Raw genomic sequence first — 18,503 nt, forward strand, 5'->3', positions numbered from 1 at the left:
TTATTTCCTTTCAACTTAAATAGCCAAAAACTTACCACTTCCACATGGATTGGGAGGATAACTATTAACAGTTATTTAACCTTTAACATGAACATGAATCAAACGTAATCATTTTTTTTCTGGGTACATGATACCATACAGCATCCATATTAAACTTTCATATCAAGGCGGGGGCCTCAGACTGGTGTCCTGCGGGCCACATTTGGACCGCTTGCAAATTTGGTGAGTTTTTGGGCATGTTAAGGGCCTCAAAATTGCCTTCCAATTGGGAGAATAATAATAATCATAATAATAATAAACATTACGATTACAATATGGCCACCTTTACATTCCTATTATTTACACCACATTGCAACACTACAGGGAGACAGCGCAAGATAACTGCTAGCTAGCAAGCTAGTGAGCTCAACAGTCAGCACCAAATTCATTTCTCCTAAACTTGCAAAACTAACAACTTACCACTTCCACACGGGACGTGAGAACTTTCATGCAGTGTTAAGGTAATGTAATGTAATGTAAGGTATATAATCGTTGACACTCCTCTGCAGCTAGATGGCGATAGAACAGATGAGGCCAGGTTGATCGAGACGGATGAACCCCATCGTAGCGAGCACACGGTCTTCATCACACCGCCAGAGCTGCCCCCCCTGCCTGAGGGCGAAGCGCATCCCTTACGCTACAGGTAAAACAAAACTAACGAAAAATCGATAGAACTAAATATTATGTGAATATATAGAATATTTTAGAATTTAAGATAACAAGTACTAGTGGTAGGGTTTTGAAACGTGTGTGAGAAAATAAAATCTTGAGCCTTTTAACTTTTTTTTTTTAATACAAAAAATGCTTTTTTTTGTAGTTTATTTTTGTAAAATTTTGACTTTTTTTCTTTGGAGAATATAACTTTTCTTTTAATATTTTTTCTCATTATACTTTTATTTTTTTCTAACTATTTCATCTTTTTTTGTTCTCGTAATTATGATGTTATTACTATAATATTTTGGCATTATTCTTGTGACATTCCATCTAATTTTCAAAAAAATGCTCCTTTTTTTAATATTACTTTGATATTTTAACTTCAAAAATGATATTTATTATTATTATTTTTGTTATTTTTATTGTTATTTTTCCTCAATATATATTAGTCTTGTAAAATTATAACTTTTTCCTGGTTTATTTTTTTTCCAACTTCTTCATCTTTTTTAAAAAAAATTCTCGTAATTATGACGTTATTACTATAATATTATTATTACATAAAATTATTATATATATTATTCTTGTAACATACCTTTTTCTGCAATCAAATTTTCCAAAAATTGCAACTTTTTTTAATATTACTTTGATAGTTTTACTTCACGCTATTAAAAGTGTTATATAAAATATTATGTGAATATATTTGTGAATATGTTTTTCTTGGTAGAATATAACTTTTCTCAATATTTTTTCAATTTCATCTTTTTTTAAAAATGTTGTTCTCGTAATGATGATATTATTACTATAATATTTTGGCATTATTCTTCTGACATACCTTTTTCCGCAATCTAATTTTCCAAAAATTGCAAGTTTTTGTAATATTTTTTTTTTATATTTTAACTTCACGCTTTTAAAAATTATGTTATTTTTCCTCATAATATGATGACATTAGTCTTGTGAAATTATGACTTTTTCCTGGTTTATTTTTTTTCCAACTACTTCATCTTTTTTTTTTTAAAAAAAATTCTCGTAATTATGACGTTATTACTATAATATTATTATTACATAAAATTATTATATATATTATTCTTGTGACATACCTTTTTCTGCAATCAAATTTTCCAAAAATTGCAACTTTTTTTAATATTACTTTGATAGTTTTACTTCACGCTATTAAAAGTGTTATATAAAATATTATGTGAATATATTTGTGAATATGTTTTTCTTGGTAGAATATAACTTTTCTCAATATTTTTTCAATTTCATCTTTTTTTAAAAAATGTTGTTCTCGTAATTATGACGTTATTAGTATAATATTTTGGCATTATTCTTCTGACATACCTTTTTCCGCAATCTAATTTTCCAAAAATTGCAAGTTTTTGTAATAGATTTTTTTATATTTTAACTTCACACTTTTAAAAATGATGTTATTTTTCTTCATAATATGATGACATTAGTCTTGTAAAATTATGACTTTTTCCTGGTTAGTTTATAACTTTTTTTCTTTACATTTTGAAAAAAATAAATTGCTTTTGATTTGTCAATTTTTGCTGATTTTTTTTTTTTTTCCTTATCGAATTCCATTTGTTAATAAATACGCCGATGTCAAATAAACATCCACAAAACAAATATGGCCACCGGGACGCACTTTGACACTCACGGTATAGTGTCAGGATAAGCATTAGGAATTCCCGGGATCCATTATTGCCGGATATTGGAAGTGACCATCGATTCTCTTGATGCATGTCCTCCATCAGGTACGATGGCTTCCCGGTGTTAAGTTTGGACTTGTTTGACCCAGTGGAGGGGCTTCGAACCTTTTCCGCTCGCCTCGCCGCCAGGCACAGCTGCCCCACGAGCCCGGCGCCCATGTTTAGGCGTAGCAAGCAGGTGAATGAATGAATGACAATGAATCGCTAAATAAAACAAACTAACTCTATTCTCTGCACCCAAAACTTGATGCCCACAGGAGATTAAATCGGCCCAGAAAATCGCCAAGAAGTACTCCTCCATCCCCCAGCTGTGGTCCATGTGCCTGCTCCGCCATTGTTACGGCCTGTGGTTTATCTGTCTGCCGGCGTACGTGAAGGTTTGCCATTCCAAGGTTCGAGCCCTTCGGACCGCCTATGATGTCCTCCGCAAGATGCAGGCCAAGAAGCTGCAGCCACCCGATGAGGTCATTTATTTACACCATTCATTTCCTTTCATAATACCCGATTTTACCGACTAGAAGTCACACTTTTTTTTCTCCCTAATTATGCATTTTTGGCCTTATGCGAATTATTATACTCCAGAGCGACTTATGTATGTTTTTTTTCTACCGAATTATGCATTTTTGGCCTTGTGCGAATTATACTTTGGAGTGACTTATACTCCAGAAAATATGGTAGTTAGAAATAAATTACCCGCAAAAAATGCGACTTATACTCCGGTGCGACTTATGTATATTTTTTTTCTACCTAATTATGCATTTTTGGCCTTGTGCGACTTATACTCCGGAGCGACTTATAGTCCGGAAAATATGGTAGTTAAAAATAAATTACCCGCAAAAAATGCGACTTATATTCCAGTGCAACTTATGTATGTTTTTTTGGCCTTGTGCAACTTATACTCCGGAGCGACTTATAGTCCGGAAAATACGGTAGTTAAAAATAAATTACCCGCTAAAAATGCGACTTATACTCCAGCGCGACTTATGTATGTTTTTTTCTACCTAATTATGCATTTTTGGCCTTGTGCAAATTATACTTTGGAGTGACTTGTACTCCGGAAAATACGGTAGTTAAAAATAAATTACCCGCAAAAAATGCGACTTATACTCCAGTGCGACTTATGTATATATTTTTTCTACCTAATTATGCATTTTTGGCCTTGTGCGACTTATACTCCGGAAAATCCGGTAGTTAAAAATAAATTACCGACAAAAAAATGCGACTTATACTCCGGCGCGACTTATGTATGTTTTTTTCTACCTAATTATGCATTTTTGGCCTTGTGCGACTTATACTCCGGAGCGACTTATAGTCCGGAAAATATGGTAGTTAAAAATAAATTACCCGCAAAAAATGCGACTTATATTCCAGTGCAACTTATGTATGTTTTTTTGGCCTTGTGCAACTTATACTCCGGAGCGACTTATAATCCAGAAAATACGGTAGTTAAAAATAAATTACCCGCTAAAAATGCGACTTATACTCCAGCGCGACTTATGTATGTTTTTTTCTACCTAATTATGCATTTTTGGCCTTGTGCAAATTATACTTTGGAGTGACTTGTACTCCGGAAAATACGGTAGTTAAAAATAAATTACCTGAAAAAAATGTGACTTATACTCCGGCGCACCTTATGTATGTTTTTTTCTACCTAATTATGCATTTTTGGCCTTGTGCGACTTATACTCCAGAGCGACTTATAGTCCGGAAAATATGGTAGTTAAAAATAAATTACCCGCTAAAAATGCGACTTATACTCCAGCGCGACTTATGTATGTTTTTTTCCTCCCTAATTATGCATTTTTGGCTTTGTGCGACTTATAGTCCGGAAAATACGGTAGTTAAATTTAAAATAAATTAGCCACAAAAAAATGCGACTCATATTTACTTAATACTTATATATTTTTTTCCTACCTAATTATATTATAGTCCATAAAATACGGTATTGTTAAAAATTCACCATTTCATTCATATTTTCATATTTTCATATAGGTGTGCTACAGAGTGCTGATGCAGCTTTGTGGACAATACGGTCAGCCGGTCCTTGCGGTCCGAGTCCTCTTTGAGATGAAGAAAGCCGGAGTCCACCCCAATGCCATCACCTATGGCTACTACAATAAGGTACACATACGTACAGTACGCACTAACACATTCTACCAAATGTGATCATAAGACTCTAAGACGGAGTCCATGTTCAGTCCATCAGTCAAGAAAATGAAAATCATACTTGTGGATTTATTCGGTGGATGACACAGCGGATTTAATTATAGCCATTTAATTAAGATTAATTAATTAAGATTTAATTAAGTCTTGAAAATAATACAAGTGAAATGAATAAGGATGCTCCGATCAAGGTATTATGCCACCGATACCAATGATCCATGAGTAAGCACCTAGTGAAAAGCCGCCATTTTGTCTGTGACGTCACAATAACACTATAGCTAATGTGTCCATTTTGGAACGTTATATTTGGGACCCATAAAATATCCATTTTTTTGCTAGACCGAAAAATTTGTAAATTTGGTGAGTTTTTGGGCATGTTAAGGGCCTCAAAATCACCTTCCTTTTGGGAGAATAATTATAATAATATTATATATTATTATTATTAATATAATAATAATAATATTAATACAATATTATTATTAATATAATAATATTATTATTAGATATTATTATTATTATTCTCCCAAAAGGAAGGTGATTTTGAGGCCCTTAACATGCCCAAAAACTCACCAAATTTACAAATTTTTCGGGCCAGTTGTATTAATATTAAGTATAATATTAATATAAATATATTATTAATAATATAATATTATTATTATTATGTCAACATCCGTATCTTAAAAAGGAACTACCTGAATAAAAGTAATTAATTTAAAGACAGATAATAATAATAATAATAATAATAATAATATTCTATAATATAATAATATAATATAATAATAATAATAATAATAATAATAATAATAATAATAATAATAATATATAATATTGTTATTAAGTCAAAATCAGTATCTTAAAAAGGAACTACCTGAATAAAAGTAATTAATTTAAAGACAGTTCATAATATTATATAATATTATTATTATTATTATTATATTATATGATAATAATAATAATATGAATATTATAATATTATTATTATCTGTTTTTAAATTAATAATTACTTTTATTCAGGTAGTTCCTTTTTAAGATACTGATTTTGACTTAATAATAATATATTAAATTATTATTATTGTTAATAAGATATTAATAATAATAATAATATGTTTATATTAATATTATAATTAATATTAATAAAACCGGAGTAGATGCAAACTCCACACAGAGATGCCTGAGCGTAGAATGGAAGCTGTGAGGCCTGCGTGCTAACGCCTCAGTAGCAAAACAATACAAACAAATAACAAATAATAAGTTTTTCCCCTCTTTTCCACTTGAAGGCGGTGCTGGAGAGCACGTGGCCGACCAGCACCAGAGGAGGATACTTTCTGTGGATGAAGCTGAGAAACGTGGTTTTGGGTGTGGCTCAGTTTAAACGCTCACTACGGAAACATGGCCCTGTCACTCAGAGCCTGCTGTCAGGTAACCAGCGCTTGGAAATCCTGGAATACTTGATGATGATTATTCTTTTTTTAATGGGAGAATAAATGTAAAAATAATGTTTCCCTTTTTTATTTTTGTTTCTTTTAGATGGCAGTGACCTGGACGCTGTTAGCCACGGTAGCCTGGATAGCACTGCCGACACGCACCCGAATGAGCAGGGCAGGGCCGCCGATATCACTGACGATGGATCTAGCACAGGTAGCACACTCCTCACTGTCACTATAAGACCGCACGGTGCGTTCAGGGACACTCGGAAACAAACGCAACATCTTTCTCATCAGTTTATGACGAGGCCTAAGTCAACCAAGACCACAAATAACTCTCAATGGCGAGTACAATACTACAATACTACTTAATAATTGGCCGAGTGTGTCAATTCAGGCAAAATTTAAGCTTGCCACTTCCGGTTATTTTCACAAAAATAATAAATAAATATTAAAAAATAAAAAAATAATAAATAAATATTAAAAAATGAAAGAAATAATAAATAAATATAAAAAAATAATAAATAAATATTTAAAAAAATAAATAAATAAATATACAAATAATAATAATAAATAAATATAAAAACAATAATAATAAATAAATATATAACACCCCCTTACTTTTCTCATACAAAAAAAAACAACAAAACATAGTGATAAAATCACTGCTTTTACTTTGAAAAGAAGAAGCGAACCAACTCACAATATATCCTACTTGACACCGCCGTTTGGAACAGCGTACGTCAGGGGTGGGCAAACTGCGGCCCCGGGGGCCACATGCGGCCCACCAAGTGTGTGAATCCGGCCCGCCACTTGCTTTCTAAGTATTTCAACTTTTAACATACAAACTTGCAAAAAAAAAAAAAAAAAAAAAAAAAAACCAAAAGTGTAAAATTAAATTACAGAATGTGATGCGGTGTGTTGTTTAAAGCGCTGCGGAAAGTTTCAAGACCGGACGAAGGAAAAACTGGCAATACGGAGTTATTCCAACAAGGGAAAAAAGCTCGGTATCACATGATGTTGATGTTTACATTTTACTGGGCATGCCCTATTGACTATTCCGGTTGATTATAGCGCCGCATGTAGACCAGAGATTGGAATATTCCTTTCCATGTATACCATTGTGTTTTCGGAAAAGGTCATTCGGAAAGAGGAAAAACTCCTCATGTAAACGTGGCGACTGTAATGGTCATTATATGAAGAGCTTGCAACCAAATGGCGCTAAATCCATATCCAAGTCTATATTGCAAATGAAAGAGCTATCAATATAGGTCATAAAAATGCATGCTATAAAAATCCTGCACACACTATGTATTTTATATATTTTTTTAATTAATTTTTTTTCCCGGATTTAGCGCCTTTTGGCTGAAATGATGGATTTAGCGCCTTTTGGCTGAAATAAATAATTGTATTCTTCTCTCTGATTGGTCAGATTATCAATAGATGGGAAACTTGGGCCAATCAGAATAAAGAAAAGGATTTAGCTCCTTTTGGTTGAAATCTGAAATGGAAATAGCGCCTTTTGGTTGAAAGCATACATTTCATATCACTTTTTTTCATATTTTTAAAAAATGATTTCAAGACCAAAATATGTGATTTGGATACACATGACATGAGGTCTATTAAACTCATGAAAAACATGCAACTTAGTGAAAATTGGATTTAGCGCCTTTTGGTTGCAAGCTCTTCATATAATGTTGCTATTTGCCATTTTTTTCCCTCCAGGACATCAGTCAGATTTGGGTTACAATTCCCTGTCCAAAGAGGAAGTCATCAGAGGCAACAAGGAAACTGTCCGTGAGATGGATAAGGGCGAGAGTGACTGCAGCTCTTGTGAGTATTGGTTAATATTTTTGCATCATTTATATGGACGTATATATTTATATATATGTATATATTGTTTTCTCTGTAGTATCTGAAACGGAGAGCATCAAGGGAAGTAAAGACCGTCTCCCTCAGCTGGACGCGGAGGTCGGTTCTTCCTTGCGTCCGCCCGGCATCGTGTGCAGCCGTTTTCCATCTGACGATTCCAACTGTACAGCTAAGACATCTGCAAGCACGGGTAAAACCAAACTCGGTGCCGCCCGCCGCATTATGAATTATCCTTACTGGCCTTTTTTTTTTGCAGTACATTTAGCTTTTATAGTTATCAGCCAATATTTCCACACAATAAGTAAGATCCATAAAATTGGCGTAATACTGCCGTTCCTTTTCAGACCACGTTGCCGGTCTCCTCTTCACTTCCTCGCTGGAAGAAATCGGCGAAGTCCAAGCCAATATCCTGCTCAGGAAACACAAAAGTACCGTGGAAGAAGTAGTCGACAGCGTCGGAAGCGACTCGACGTTGGATTGGCGGGTCAGCGGTGACGGCACTGCTGTTCTCGGTCTGGGTTTGAACCAGGGGGAAACCGACCCAGATAAAATTGCCGGACGTCTCGGCGCCGATGCAAAAATTCTTCGTAATACCGACTTCGCTAAGCGAAAGAGGCCACGGTCGCTGGTTCTGGATGGGTTTCAGGAGGCGTCCTCAGTTAGCATGTGTAGCAAAGATGGAGATCGGACAAAGACGAATGATTCCAGTGATGACGACGCAAACGTTATTGAGGCTATTTTTGATTTGGAGGATTTGGATTCGAGTGCGAGTCCGTTGACATCAAGAGGAACCGTGACGCGCACAGGCATCGAGACCGGCAATGATCCCTTATCCTTGCTCGCAGCGGAGTCGCATTCGGTACAGCAAAAGGCGGATTCAGACCCATCGGAGACGGACGCTAGCACACCCATTGCTAAGAGGAATTTAGCAAGAGAAATCGAACTCTACATGAAGCACACAGGGAGCCCGCTGCGTCGCCGTACGCCGAGCGTGGACCTACAGGACCTAGCCAGCCCGCTCCTCTTCCACCGTTCCGCGCCTCGTAGCGCCAGCTTACCCCACAGCTCCCCAATCGGAACCACGGTTGTGTCGAAGTCTCGCACTTACCACCCTCCCTCGCCCTCCCGGCCCATCCCGCAGCAACATACGTGGTCGTCGTCGTCGTCGCCGCCGCCGTGTCGCAGTGCCAGCACCACCCCTAGCCCTTGTCCCAGCCCGCTTCTCAGCCCCTACCGGGACAAGACAAGCCGCATGAGTACCGCCGGTCCTTCGCCATCTTCTTCCGCTTTCGCTCTGGACACGCTACTAACGCCGACGCTGGATGTTTTCAAGACCAGCATGTTCTCTGCGGGGAAAGGCGTGGCAGAGAAGGCTAGTCGTTGGTACACGCGTCTATCTACGTACACCACCCCAACCAAGGTACGTGCCTTTATTGTGTACTTCGCAAAGTGTACTGTACGGCTAAACGTAGTTTTCAGTCAGTTGCATACACAACCTATAATGTAACTTACATTTATTTTTCAAACTTTTCAATCAATCGTCACTTACCAAAAAAAACATACATAAGTCGCATTGGAGTATAAGTCGCACAAGGCCAAAAATGCATAATTAGGTAGAAAAAAATATACATAAGTCGCACTGGAGTATAAGTCGCACAAGGCCAAAAATGCATAATTAGGTAGAAAAAAAGATACATAAGTCGCGCTGGAGTATAAGTCGCACAAGGCCAAAAATGCATAATCAGGTAGAAAAAAAACATACATAAGTCACACTGGAGTATAAGTTGCACAAGGCCAAAAATGCATAATTAGGTAGAAAAAAAACATACATAAGTCACACTGGAGTATAAGTCGCACAAGGCCAAAAATGCATAATTAGGTAGAAAAAAAACATACATAAGTCACACCGGAGTATAAGTCGCATTTTTAGCGGGTAATTTATTTTTAACTTCCGTATTTTCTGGGCTATAAGTCACTCCGGAGTATAAGTCGCACAAGGCCAAAAATGCATAATTAAGTAGAAAAAAACATACATAAGTCACACTCGAGCATAAGTCGCACAAGGCCAAAAATGCATAATTAGGTAGAAAAAAATATACATAAGTCGCGCTGGAGTATAAGTCGCACAAGGCCAAAAAAGCATAATTAGGTAGAAAAAAAAACATACATAAGTCGCACAAGGCCAAAAATGCATAATCAGGTAGAAAAAAAACATACATAAGTCACACTGGAGTATAAGTTGCACAAGGCCAAAAATGCATAATTAGGTAGAAAAAAACATACATAAGTCACACTGGAGTATAAGTCGCACAAGGCCAAAAATGCATAATTAGGTAGAAAAAAAACATACATAAGTCACACCGGAGTATAAGTCGCATTTTTAGCGGGTAATTTATTTTTAACTTCCGTATTTTCTGGGCTATAAGTCACTCCGGAGTATAAGTCGCACAAGGCCAAAAATGCATAATTAAGTAGAAAAAAACATACATAAGTCACATTCGAGCATAAGTCGCACAAGGCCAAAAATGCATAATTAGGTAGAAAAAAACATATATAAGTCACACTCAAAAACATACATAAGTCGCACTGTAGTATAAGTCGCACAAGGCCAAAAATGCATAATTAGGTAGAAAAAAACATATATAAGTCACACTCGAGCATAAGTCACACAAGGCCAAAAATTCATAATTAGGGAGAAAAAAAACATACATAAGTCGCACTGTAGTATAAGTCGCACAAGACCAAAAATGCATAATTCGGTAGAAAAAAACATACATAAGTCGCACTGGAGTATAAGTCGCATTTTTTGTAGGTAATTTATTTTACAAACTACGGACATTACGTCCTATTGGAAGGCAAGTTCTACTAATATTAATGTTAATATGCTAACACAATTGCAATTCAGCTACACGAAAAAATAAACATGAACAGAAAAGGTGTCCAGTCTTTATGTAACATAAACAGTTTTTTTTTTTATTTATAAGTCGCTCTGGAGTATAAGTCGCAGGAACAGCCAACCTATGAAAAAAAAGTGCGACTTATAGTCCGGAAAATACGGTATATTGATTTTTAGTCAAAAATACAGCGTTAATGGTGGTAACTCATTTATTTATTTAATTACGTTTTTTATGTAATTTTTATTTTTAAGGGGGGAGGGGGGGTAATTACCGCATGGGCATCATGACGACAGAGGAACAATAGCCTACCCACTTTATTTTGACCTGAACACATCAACAGCAGAACAATCCTTCATTTTTTATTTATTTATTTATTTACTTATTTATTTTAAAATTCATTTTAATTTTTTTTTAATTTTTTTTAATATATTTTGTATTTTTATTTATTTTTTGCAAACATTAAGTGTGTGTTTACAACTGTGTTAATCATATCAACAGTATTTCCGAACCACAAGGTGCGTTCACGGGCATCACACCGTTTTTATTATGCGTATATATAAGTAGACATTCTTAAATACATTTTTAGTGTACATGTATGTACTGTCACTGTGTGGTCCCAAGAATCCTTTCATGTCTTCCAGCACACTCAAACGGACCGCGGCGTCGAGGATCCGGATTGCTTCTCTATCCAACATGAAGACCACCACAAGGGGTCCAAGAGCTCCACAGTCTCCCCCCAAAAGAATGACCCCCCTGGTCCAACGGGCTTTGGAAACAGTCCAAGACGCAGCCCCTTCCGTAGTAGACTCAACAGTCCCACTACGGGCTCAAGCCTCAGAAGACCCTCGTCCCTGCTTCCTGGTTTGTACATTAAAAAAAATCATACTTTCACGTGTCAGAAATAGCCATAAATGTGATAATGATATAATCATATATATCATATATATGATATAAATGATAATAATCTTCTATAAAATCACAGGTTGTGGCCTCTGGCCTCCTGGATTCCTCGTGTCCGACAAGTCAGACCTGGGCTCCTCACGCTACACCAGCAACACCAGCATCTTCAATAACTGTGCAATGGAGGTGATGACAATCCCCAAAGTACCCAAAGTATCGCAGTATCGCAGTATTCTGACCTCCCTTTTACTTTTGCAGCTGTTGATCTCGAGCTGTTCGCGCTGCAAGACGTGCGACTGCCTGGTCTACGACGAGGAGATCATGGCCGGCTGGACAGCAGACGACTCCAACCTAAACACGACCTGCCCCTTCTGCGGGAACCCCTTCCTGCCGTTCCTCAACGTGGAGATCAGGGACATGAGAGGAGCTGGCAGGTCAGACCAGACCAGACCAGACCAGACCAGACCAGACCAGATATATGTATCTACGAGATGTTTAGCGAGCTAGCAAATATTATTCATCTGATGTCTTCTTCTTAGGTTGTTCCTGAAGGGAAGTCTGTCAGTGGACGAGGCGCTGAGTTCCTCGTATTCTACCTCAACGGGCTTCGACACGGGGACGTCCACCTTGTCCACCCCCTGTCCCGCCACAGCTGTGTCCCCTCCTTCGCCGGTGATCGTGAGACCGAGGTGTCTGCTGTACTTATTTATGATACGACGTTAACATAAAACATGAATATTTATGATACGGTTGTCCGTGCGTTAACATAAAACATGAATTCATATGAGCAAGCTAACAATGTACGTCATTGGTCGCCCCCATATGTATGTATGTATATGTATGTATGCACCCATCCATCCATCCAAACACGGTCGCCCCCGTATGTATGTATGCATCCATCCTAACAAGGTCGCCCCCGTATGTACGTATGTATGCATCCATCCTAACACGGTCGCCCCCGTATGTATGTATGTATGTAAGCATCCTAACACGGTCGCCCCCGTATGTATGTATGTATGTATGTATGTATGTATGTATGTATGTATGCATCCATCCTAACACGGTCGCCCCCGTATGTATGTAAGCATCCATCCATCCATCCAAACACGGTCGCCCCCATATGTATGTATGTATGTATGTATGTATGTATGTATGCATGTATGTATCCAAACAGGTCGTCCCCGTATGTATGTAATGTATGTATCCAAACATGGTCACCCCCGTATGTATGTATGTATGTATTCTAACACGGTCGCCCCCGTATGTATGTATGTATGTATATGTATCCTAACACGGTCGCCCCCGTATGTATGTATGTATTCTAACATGGTCGCCCCGTATGTATGTATGTATCCTAACACAGTCGCCCCCGTATGTATGTATGTATGTATATGTATCCTAACACGGTCGCCCCCGTATGTATGTATGTATTCTAACATGGTCGCCCCGTATGTATGTATGTATGTATGTATCCTAACACAGTCGCCCCCGTATGTATGTATGTAAGTATGTATGTATGTATGTATGTATGTATCCTAACACGGTCGCCACAGTCGCCCCTGTATGTATGTACGTATGTACGTATGTACGTATGTATGTATGTATGTATGTATGTATGTATGTATGTATGTATGTATATGTATCCTAACACAGTCACCCCCGTATGTATGTATGTATGTATCCTAACACGGTCGCCCCCATATGTATGTATGTATGTATCCAAACATGGTTGCCCCCGTATGTATGTATGTATGTATGTATGTATGTATGTATCCATCCTAACACAGTCGCCCCTGTATGTATGTATGTATGTATGTATGTATGTATGTATGTATGTATGTATGTATGTATCCAAACACAGTCGCCCCTGTATGTATGTACGTATGTATGTATGTATGTATGTACGTATGTATGTATGTATGTATGTATATGTATCTTAACACAGTCACCCCCGTATGTATGTATGTATCCTAACACAGTCGCCCCCGTATGTATGTATGTATGTATGTATGTATCCAAACATGGTTGCCCCCGTATGTATGTATTTTTGTAATGTATGTATCCAAACACGGTTGCCCCGTATGTATGTATATATGTATGTATCCTAACATGGTCGCCCCCACATATATGTATGTATCCTAACACGGTCGCCCCCCGTATGTATGTATGTATGTATGTATGTATCCTAAGACGGTCGCCCCCGTATGTATGTATGTGTGTATGTATGTGTGTATGTATGTATGTATGTATGTAACATCTATTCAATGCATTACTATGTAATGTAAATTATAAGCGGTACTATGGCTTTGATGCTAGCTCAATCCTAAGTAGCAGTAAATGTGACGTAGTACTTCTGGTCTTGGTGACTACCCCCCTACCCCCCTTTTCATGTCATTTTCCCCTTTTCATGATGCGTTCAGTGACTCCTGTGACTTCCTAATACTTTATAGTATTTTGAGATGAAAGCTCTTGTATTGTCGTCCCCAGAACGCCATCCACCACATCGCAGGGCATCAACATCCCCTCCGAGCGGCGACACGGGGCTCTCTGTTCGCCATCGCCCATGGCTCGTAGCGTCAGCGCCTTTGGTCCCCTGGAAGGAACATCTCCAAGATCTCCAAGGAACCATTGGTTGCCCGTCTCCGGGAGCCTGCCCAGCCGGCTCAACGAACCCACCGTACGTCCCGCACCCACGGACGCTAGCTAGCGCTTCGTCAATATTCCATCATCCGGTCTACTCGCTCTGCTCAGGACCCGCTCAATATGGAATGGCGTCTCCACAACCCGGAGCCGGTCACGGTCCCCTACTTGAGTCCGCTGGTGCTGTGGAAGGAACTGGAGAGCCTGCTGGAGAACGAGGGTGACGCCGTGGTCACGGAGGCCGACATGGTGGACCACCATCCCATCATCTACTGGAACTTAGTCTGGTACTTCAGGCGCCTGGGGTTGCCCAGCAACCTGCCCGGACTCATCCTGACCTCGGAGCACTGCAACGTGGACTCCCAGGTGAAGCGGCGAGTGGTCTGCACGCGCCGCCCAAACAGGAAGTCAACCGCTGCTTTGTTCCCCTCCAGGTTCCCCGTCAGTGGATGTCGGAGGACAGTAAGCACGTCCTCATCCAGATCCTGTGGGACAACCTGAAGCTCCACCAGGACCCCGTGCAGCCTTTTTACATTCTGTGGAACACCTACAGTGAGTCCCACTAGGAACCGGGAACAAACCGTTATGAACTTATGTTTATGAATATGGATATGGATATGGATATGGATATGAACATGGATATGGATATGGATATGCCAGAAGTTTCCAAGTCCTAACTTGCTAACAGGATGTCTGCTCTACTGTTTGTGTTCCAGGGCTTCATTGTACTCTCTTGTTAGAAAGGGAGTCATGGAGTCATGGACACTCCTGGAATGTCGCCTCTTCCCTTCCCTTCCCTTCCCTCCCCTCCCCTTCCCTTCCCTTCCCTTCCCTTCCCTTCCCTTCCCTTCCCTTCCCTTCCCTTCCCTTCCCTTCCCTTCCCTTCCCTTCCCTTCCCTTCCCTTCCCTTCCCTTCCCTTCCCTCCCCTCCCCTCCCCTTCCCTTCCCTTCCCTTCCCTTCCCTCCCCTCCCCTTCCCTTCCCTTCCCTGCGTATATGTGCGTGCGTGTGTATGTGCGTGCGTGTGTATGTGCGTGCGTGTGTGTGCATGCGTATGTATGTGCGTGCGTGCGTATGTATGTGCGTGCGTGCGTATGTATGTGCGTATGTATGTGCGTATGTATGTGCGTGCGTATGTATGTGCGTGCGTGCGTGCGTATGTATGTGCGTGCATGCGTATGTATGTGCGTATGTATGTGCGTGCGTGCGTATGTATGTGCGTATGTATGTGCGTGCGTATGTATGTGCGTGCGTATGTATGTGCGTATGTATGTGCGTATGTATGTGCGTGCATGCGTATGTATGTGCGTGCGTATGTATGTGCGTATGTATGTGCGTGCATGCGTATGTATGTGCGTGCGTATGTATGTGCGTGCGTGCGTATGTATGTGCGTGCGTGCGTATGTATGTGTGTGCGTATGTATGTGCGTATGTATGTGCGTGCATGCGTATGTATGTGCGTATGTATGTGCGTGCATGCGTATGTATGTGCTTATGTATGTGCGTGCATGCGTATGTATGTGCTTATGTATGTGCGTGCATGCGTATGTATGTGCTTATGTATGTGCGTGCATGCGTGCATATGTGCGTGCATATGTGCGTGCATGCATGCGTATGTGCGTGCGTGCGTGCGTTCGTGCGTATGTGTATGCGTGCGTGCGTGCGTGCGTGCGTATGTATGTATGTATGTGCGTGCGTGCGTGCGTATGTGCGTGCGTATGTGCGTGCGTATGTGCGTGCGTATGTGCGTGCGTATGTATGTGCGTATGTATGTGCGTATGTATGTGCGTATGTGCGCATGCATGCATGCATGCACCCAGCTAACTGACTTGGCCGCTTGAACTGCAGTATGTATGTATGTATGTATGTATGTATGTATGTGTGTGTGTGTGTGTGTGTGTGCGTGCGTGGCAGTATTTGAACCCGGGTGTTTTGTACTGTGATTGTTTCCTTTCATGCATGTTGGCGTTTAAAGATGGCGGTTGTCGCCATCATTATTGCTGTACTGTTAATGCAATACTGTGTGTGGGGGGGGGGGGGGGGATAGCAGTCTACACAATGCTTGTTTACAAAAAGTGTGTGTGTGTTGTGTGTAGATGTGGGCTACCCCGTCTCCCGCCCGGCCCCCAAGGAAGAGAAGCCGTTCACCGAGGAGCTCCTGCAGAGCGTCGTGAGGAGCATCCAGAGGAACGATGTCAGCCGACCGATGGCTCGTCTGCTGGAGATTCAGAACCAGACGCTCGGACTCCAAAGGCAAAGGTCAGCACTCTTTAATGACCTTTTCCACTGTGGGGGGGGGGCAATGGTCAGTGGACATTGATTGGCTACGATTGTGTTTTGGGCTTGTTTTAGCATCAGCTGAGGGCAAGGCGAGTAGCGGGGAAGAGACGTGAAAATGACACGAAAAAATGCTAAAGAAGTAGCTCAAGTTTAGCCTACCACATCAACGCAAATCGCCGTGCGACTTAGCAGCGAAGACGTGAGAAATTTAGCGGTCGAAGAGAACCAATCGGTCTCCGACGGACAAAAGCTGGTGCATAGCCATGGGTTGCAGACCCACGTGGGTCACTGCCCTACTACATTTCTGCTTTTAATGCATTGTTACGTTTTTAGGAGTTTGTACCGGGACCTCCTCTTCCTGTCGCTGGTGGCTCTGGGAAAAGACAGCATTAATATCGGTGAGTAGCAGGCTTGCGTCTTTAATGATTATTTGAAAAAAAACATGCTTCGTCGACATAATGGCGGGAACCCGCTTATGTCGAGAACCCGCCTGTGTCTACCAACTTCCGAGACTTGGTCCGAGGCACGTTCGGGGGGGTTAGCTGCGTTTGAAGCTAACGAATTTGCTTGCGAATTTGTCTTCTGTTAAGACGCCTTCGATCGGGAATACAAGCTGGCGTACGACCGCCTGTCGCCGAGGCTGGTGAAGCTGACCCGGAACTGCGATCGCCCCCCCAGCACGGGCGTCATGGAGTGTCGCCGGACGTTCGGGGAGCCTTACTTGTAAAAAAAAAATAATAATACTAATAATAATAATTAACAACAAACTCAGGAAAAAGTAGCTGAATTTTTATTATTTTTTTTTTTCGACAAAAATTTTTAAAGGAAAGATGGCACGATGTCGTAGATTTTATTATCCAATCAGGTAAGAGCTTTTCATCAGGGTTTGTTTCCTGTCAGTAGATCTCAACTTTCATTTTTTTTTTTATTATTATTATTATTTTAAAAGTTGTTACCAATGGGAATGATTGATGTCAGTATTAACCTTTTTTTTTTTTAGAAGCACCGGACCCCGGTTTCAGCGTACAGGTGGTCCTTGGCGTCCTAGACTGTGATGTAAGTCTAGTTTTACTTACTTTTACACTTAAATTATTATTAATTATTATTATTATTATTATTTACATGTAAATTACCATTGGAAACAGATTAGATAGAGTCATACTTGTGGTTGCCTTTCCGAGATCTTTGTAACAGCGCACTGAATCCATGACCCCGTTAGCATTCATTAGCATTCGATAATAATTTTTAATAATGGTTGGGACCAAAAGAGCCGCCTTTTGTTTCATGTTTGCGGACCAAAAATTATGTTTTGTTTTTTTTAATGAATTTATAAGAGCATCACAAACCGAGGCCCACCTGTACGTGAAACGTGATATTTACATATTCGGACGTGTACGTGGAATGCTGTGTTTTGTGGTACAAGCTGTTACATCATCTCCGAATCCGTGGAAGGGAATTTTTTTTTAAAGTCGCGGTTCTGTTACAAAAATACAAAAATTTCACGAGATCCGTGCTAGCATGTTATGTTATGTTATGTTATGTTTTTGGGGGTGATTATGCTTGAAAGGGAACTTCCTTAGTCTTATAAAGGTCGACCACTTTGCGGGGGCGAACGAGTCGTTGTTTGAAAGTCAGGATGAACTTTGACCTTTTGAAAAAAGGTCAACTGATTGTGACTTGAACGGACTTCCTGATGGGAAATATGACTTTTGTAAAAAATGAAAAAAATGTATAAATTGCACAGTGTACATTTATATTTAAAAAAAAAATGTTAAAAACAATATATGTATAATATATGATAATTGATAATAAAGCTGTTTAAATGCATGTTTCTGTAAAGGACAGGACATTCAGGGTTGTTTTGAATGTAAATAAAAAATAATACATATGAAATATCATCTCTTTTTGGCTCCACTTTCTCAGTTA

The 18,503-nt window shown here is 39.6% G+C and overlaps 2 protein-coding genes across 4 annotated transcripts in view; both read left to right on the top strand.

Annotated features, from left to right (window-relative positions):
- LOC131131935 (C-myc promoter-binding protein-like) overlaps nt 1-14,365 on the top strand; it is a 36,629-nt gene extending 22,264 nt beyond the window's left edge. For all 3 annotated transcript variants that reach the window (XM_078793172.1, XM_078793175.1, XM_078793173.1), the window contains 14 exons: nt 549-682; nt 2,448-2,580; nt 2,660-2,866; nt 4,395-4,523; nt 5,843-5,984; nt 6,093-6,203; nt 7,715-7,822; nt 7,902-8,051; nt 8,206-9,281; nt 11,400-11,619; nt 11,741-11,844; nt 11,917-12,092; nt 12,198-12,347; nt 14,146-14,365. In XM_078793172.1, the coding sequence (XP_078649298.1) occupies nt 549-682; nt 2,448-2,580; nt 2,660-2,866; nt 4,395-4,523; nt 5,843-5,984; nt 6,093-6,203; nt 7,715-7,822; nt 7,902-8,051; nt 8,206-9,281; nt 11,400-11,619; nt 11,741-11,844; nt 11,917-12,092; nt 12,198-12,347; nt 14,146-14,365 (3,060 nt within the window). The remainder of the gene's footprint in view (nt 1-548; nt 683-2,447; nt 2,581-2,659; nt 2,867-4,394; nt 4,524-5,842; nt 5,985-6,092; nt 6,204-7,714; nt 7,823-7,901; nt 8,052-8,205; nt 9,282-11,399; nt 11,620-11,740; nt 11,845-11,916; nt 12,093-12,197; nt 12,348-14,145) is intronic.
- A 56-nt stretch (nt 14,366-14,421) lies between these two features.
- On the top strand, nt 14,422-18,339 carry LOC144899788 (C-myc promoter-binding protein-like). The gene is made up of 5 exons (XM_078793178.1): nt 14,422-14,664; nt 14,733-14,850; nt 16,394-16,556; nt 16,911-16,975; nt 17,168-18,339. Exons 1-5 carry the CDS (start codon nt 14,422-14,424, stop codon nt 17,302-17,304), a joined length of 726 nt encoding a protein of 241 aa, XP_078649304.1. The 3' UTR covers nt 17,305-18,339.
- The last annotated feature ends 164 nt before the right edge of the window (nt 18,340-18,503 follow it).

The sequence above is a fragment of the Doryrhamphus excisus genome, linkage group LG1 (genome assembly GCF_037039965.1).
Source record: "Doryrhamphus excisus strain RoL-2023G ecotype Guam linkage group LG1, RoL_Dexc_Guam_v1.1, whole genome shotgun sequence".
Lineage (NCBI taxonomy): Eukaryota > Metazoa > Chordata > Actinopteri > Syngnathiformes > Syngnathidae > Doryrhamphus > Doryrhamphus excisus.

What these genes read in the sequence shown, in the direction of transcription:
- LOC144899788 (XM_078793178.1), top strand. Translation starts at nt 14,422, where the DNA reads ATGGAATGGCGTCTCCACAACCCGGAGCCGGTCACGGTCCCCTACTTG. An exon ending in CATTCTGTGGAACACCTACA is followed by an intron (nt 14,851 to 16,393) that starts GTGAGTCCCACT and finishes TGTTGTGTGTAG; the next exon opens with ATGTGGGCTACCCCGTCTCC. An exon ending in CTCGGACTCCAAAGGCAAAG is followed by an intron (nt 16,557 to 16,910) that starts GTCAGCACTCTT and finishes TTACGTTTTTAG; the next exon opens with GAGTTTGTACCGGGACCTCC.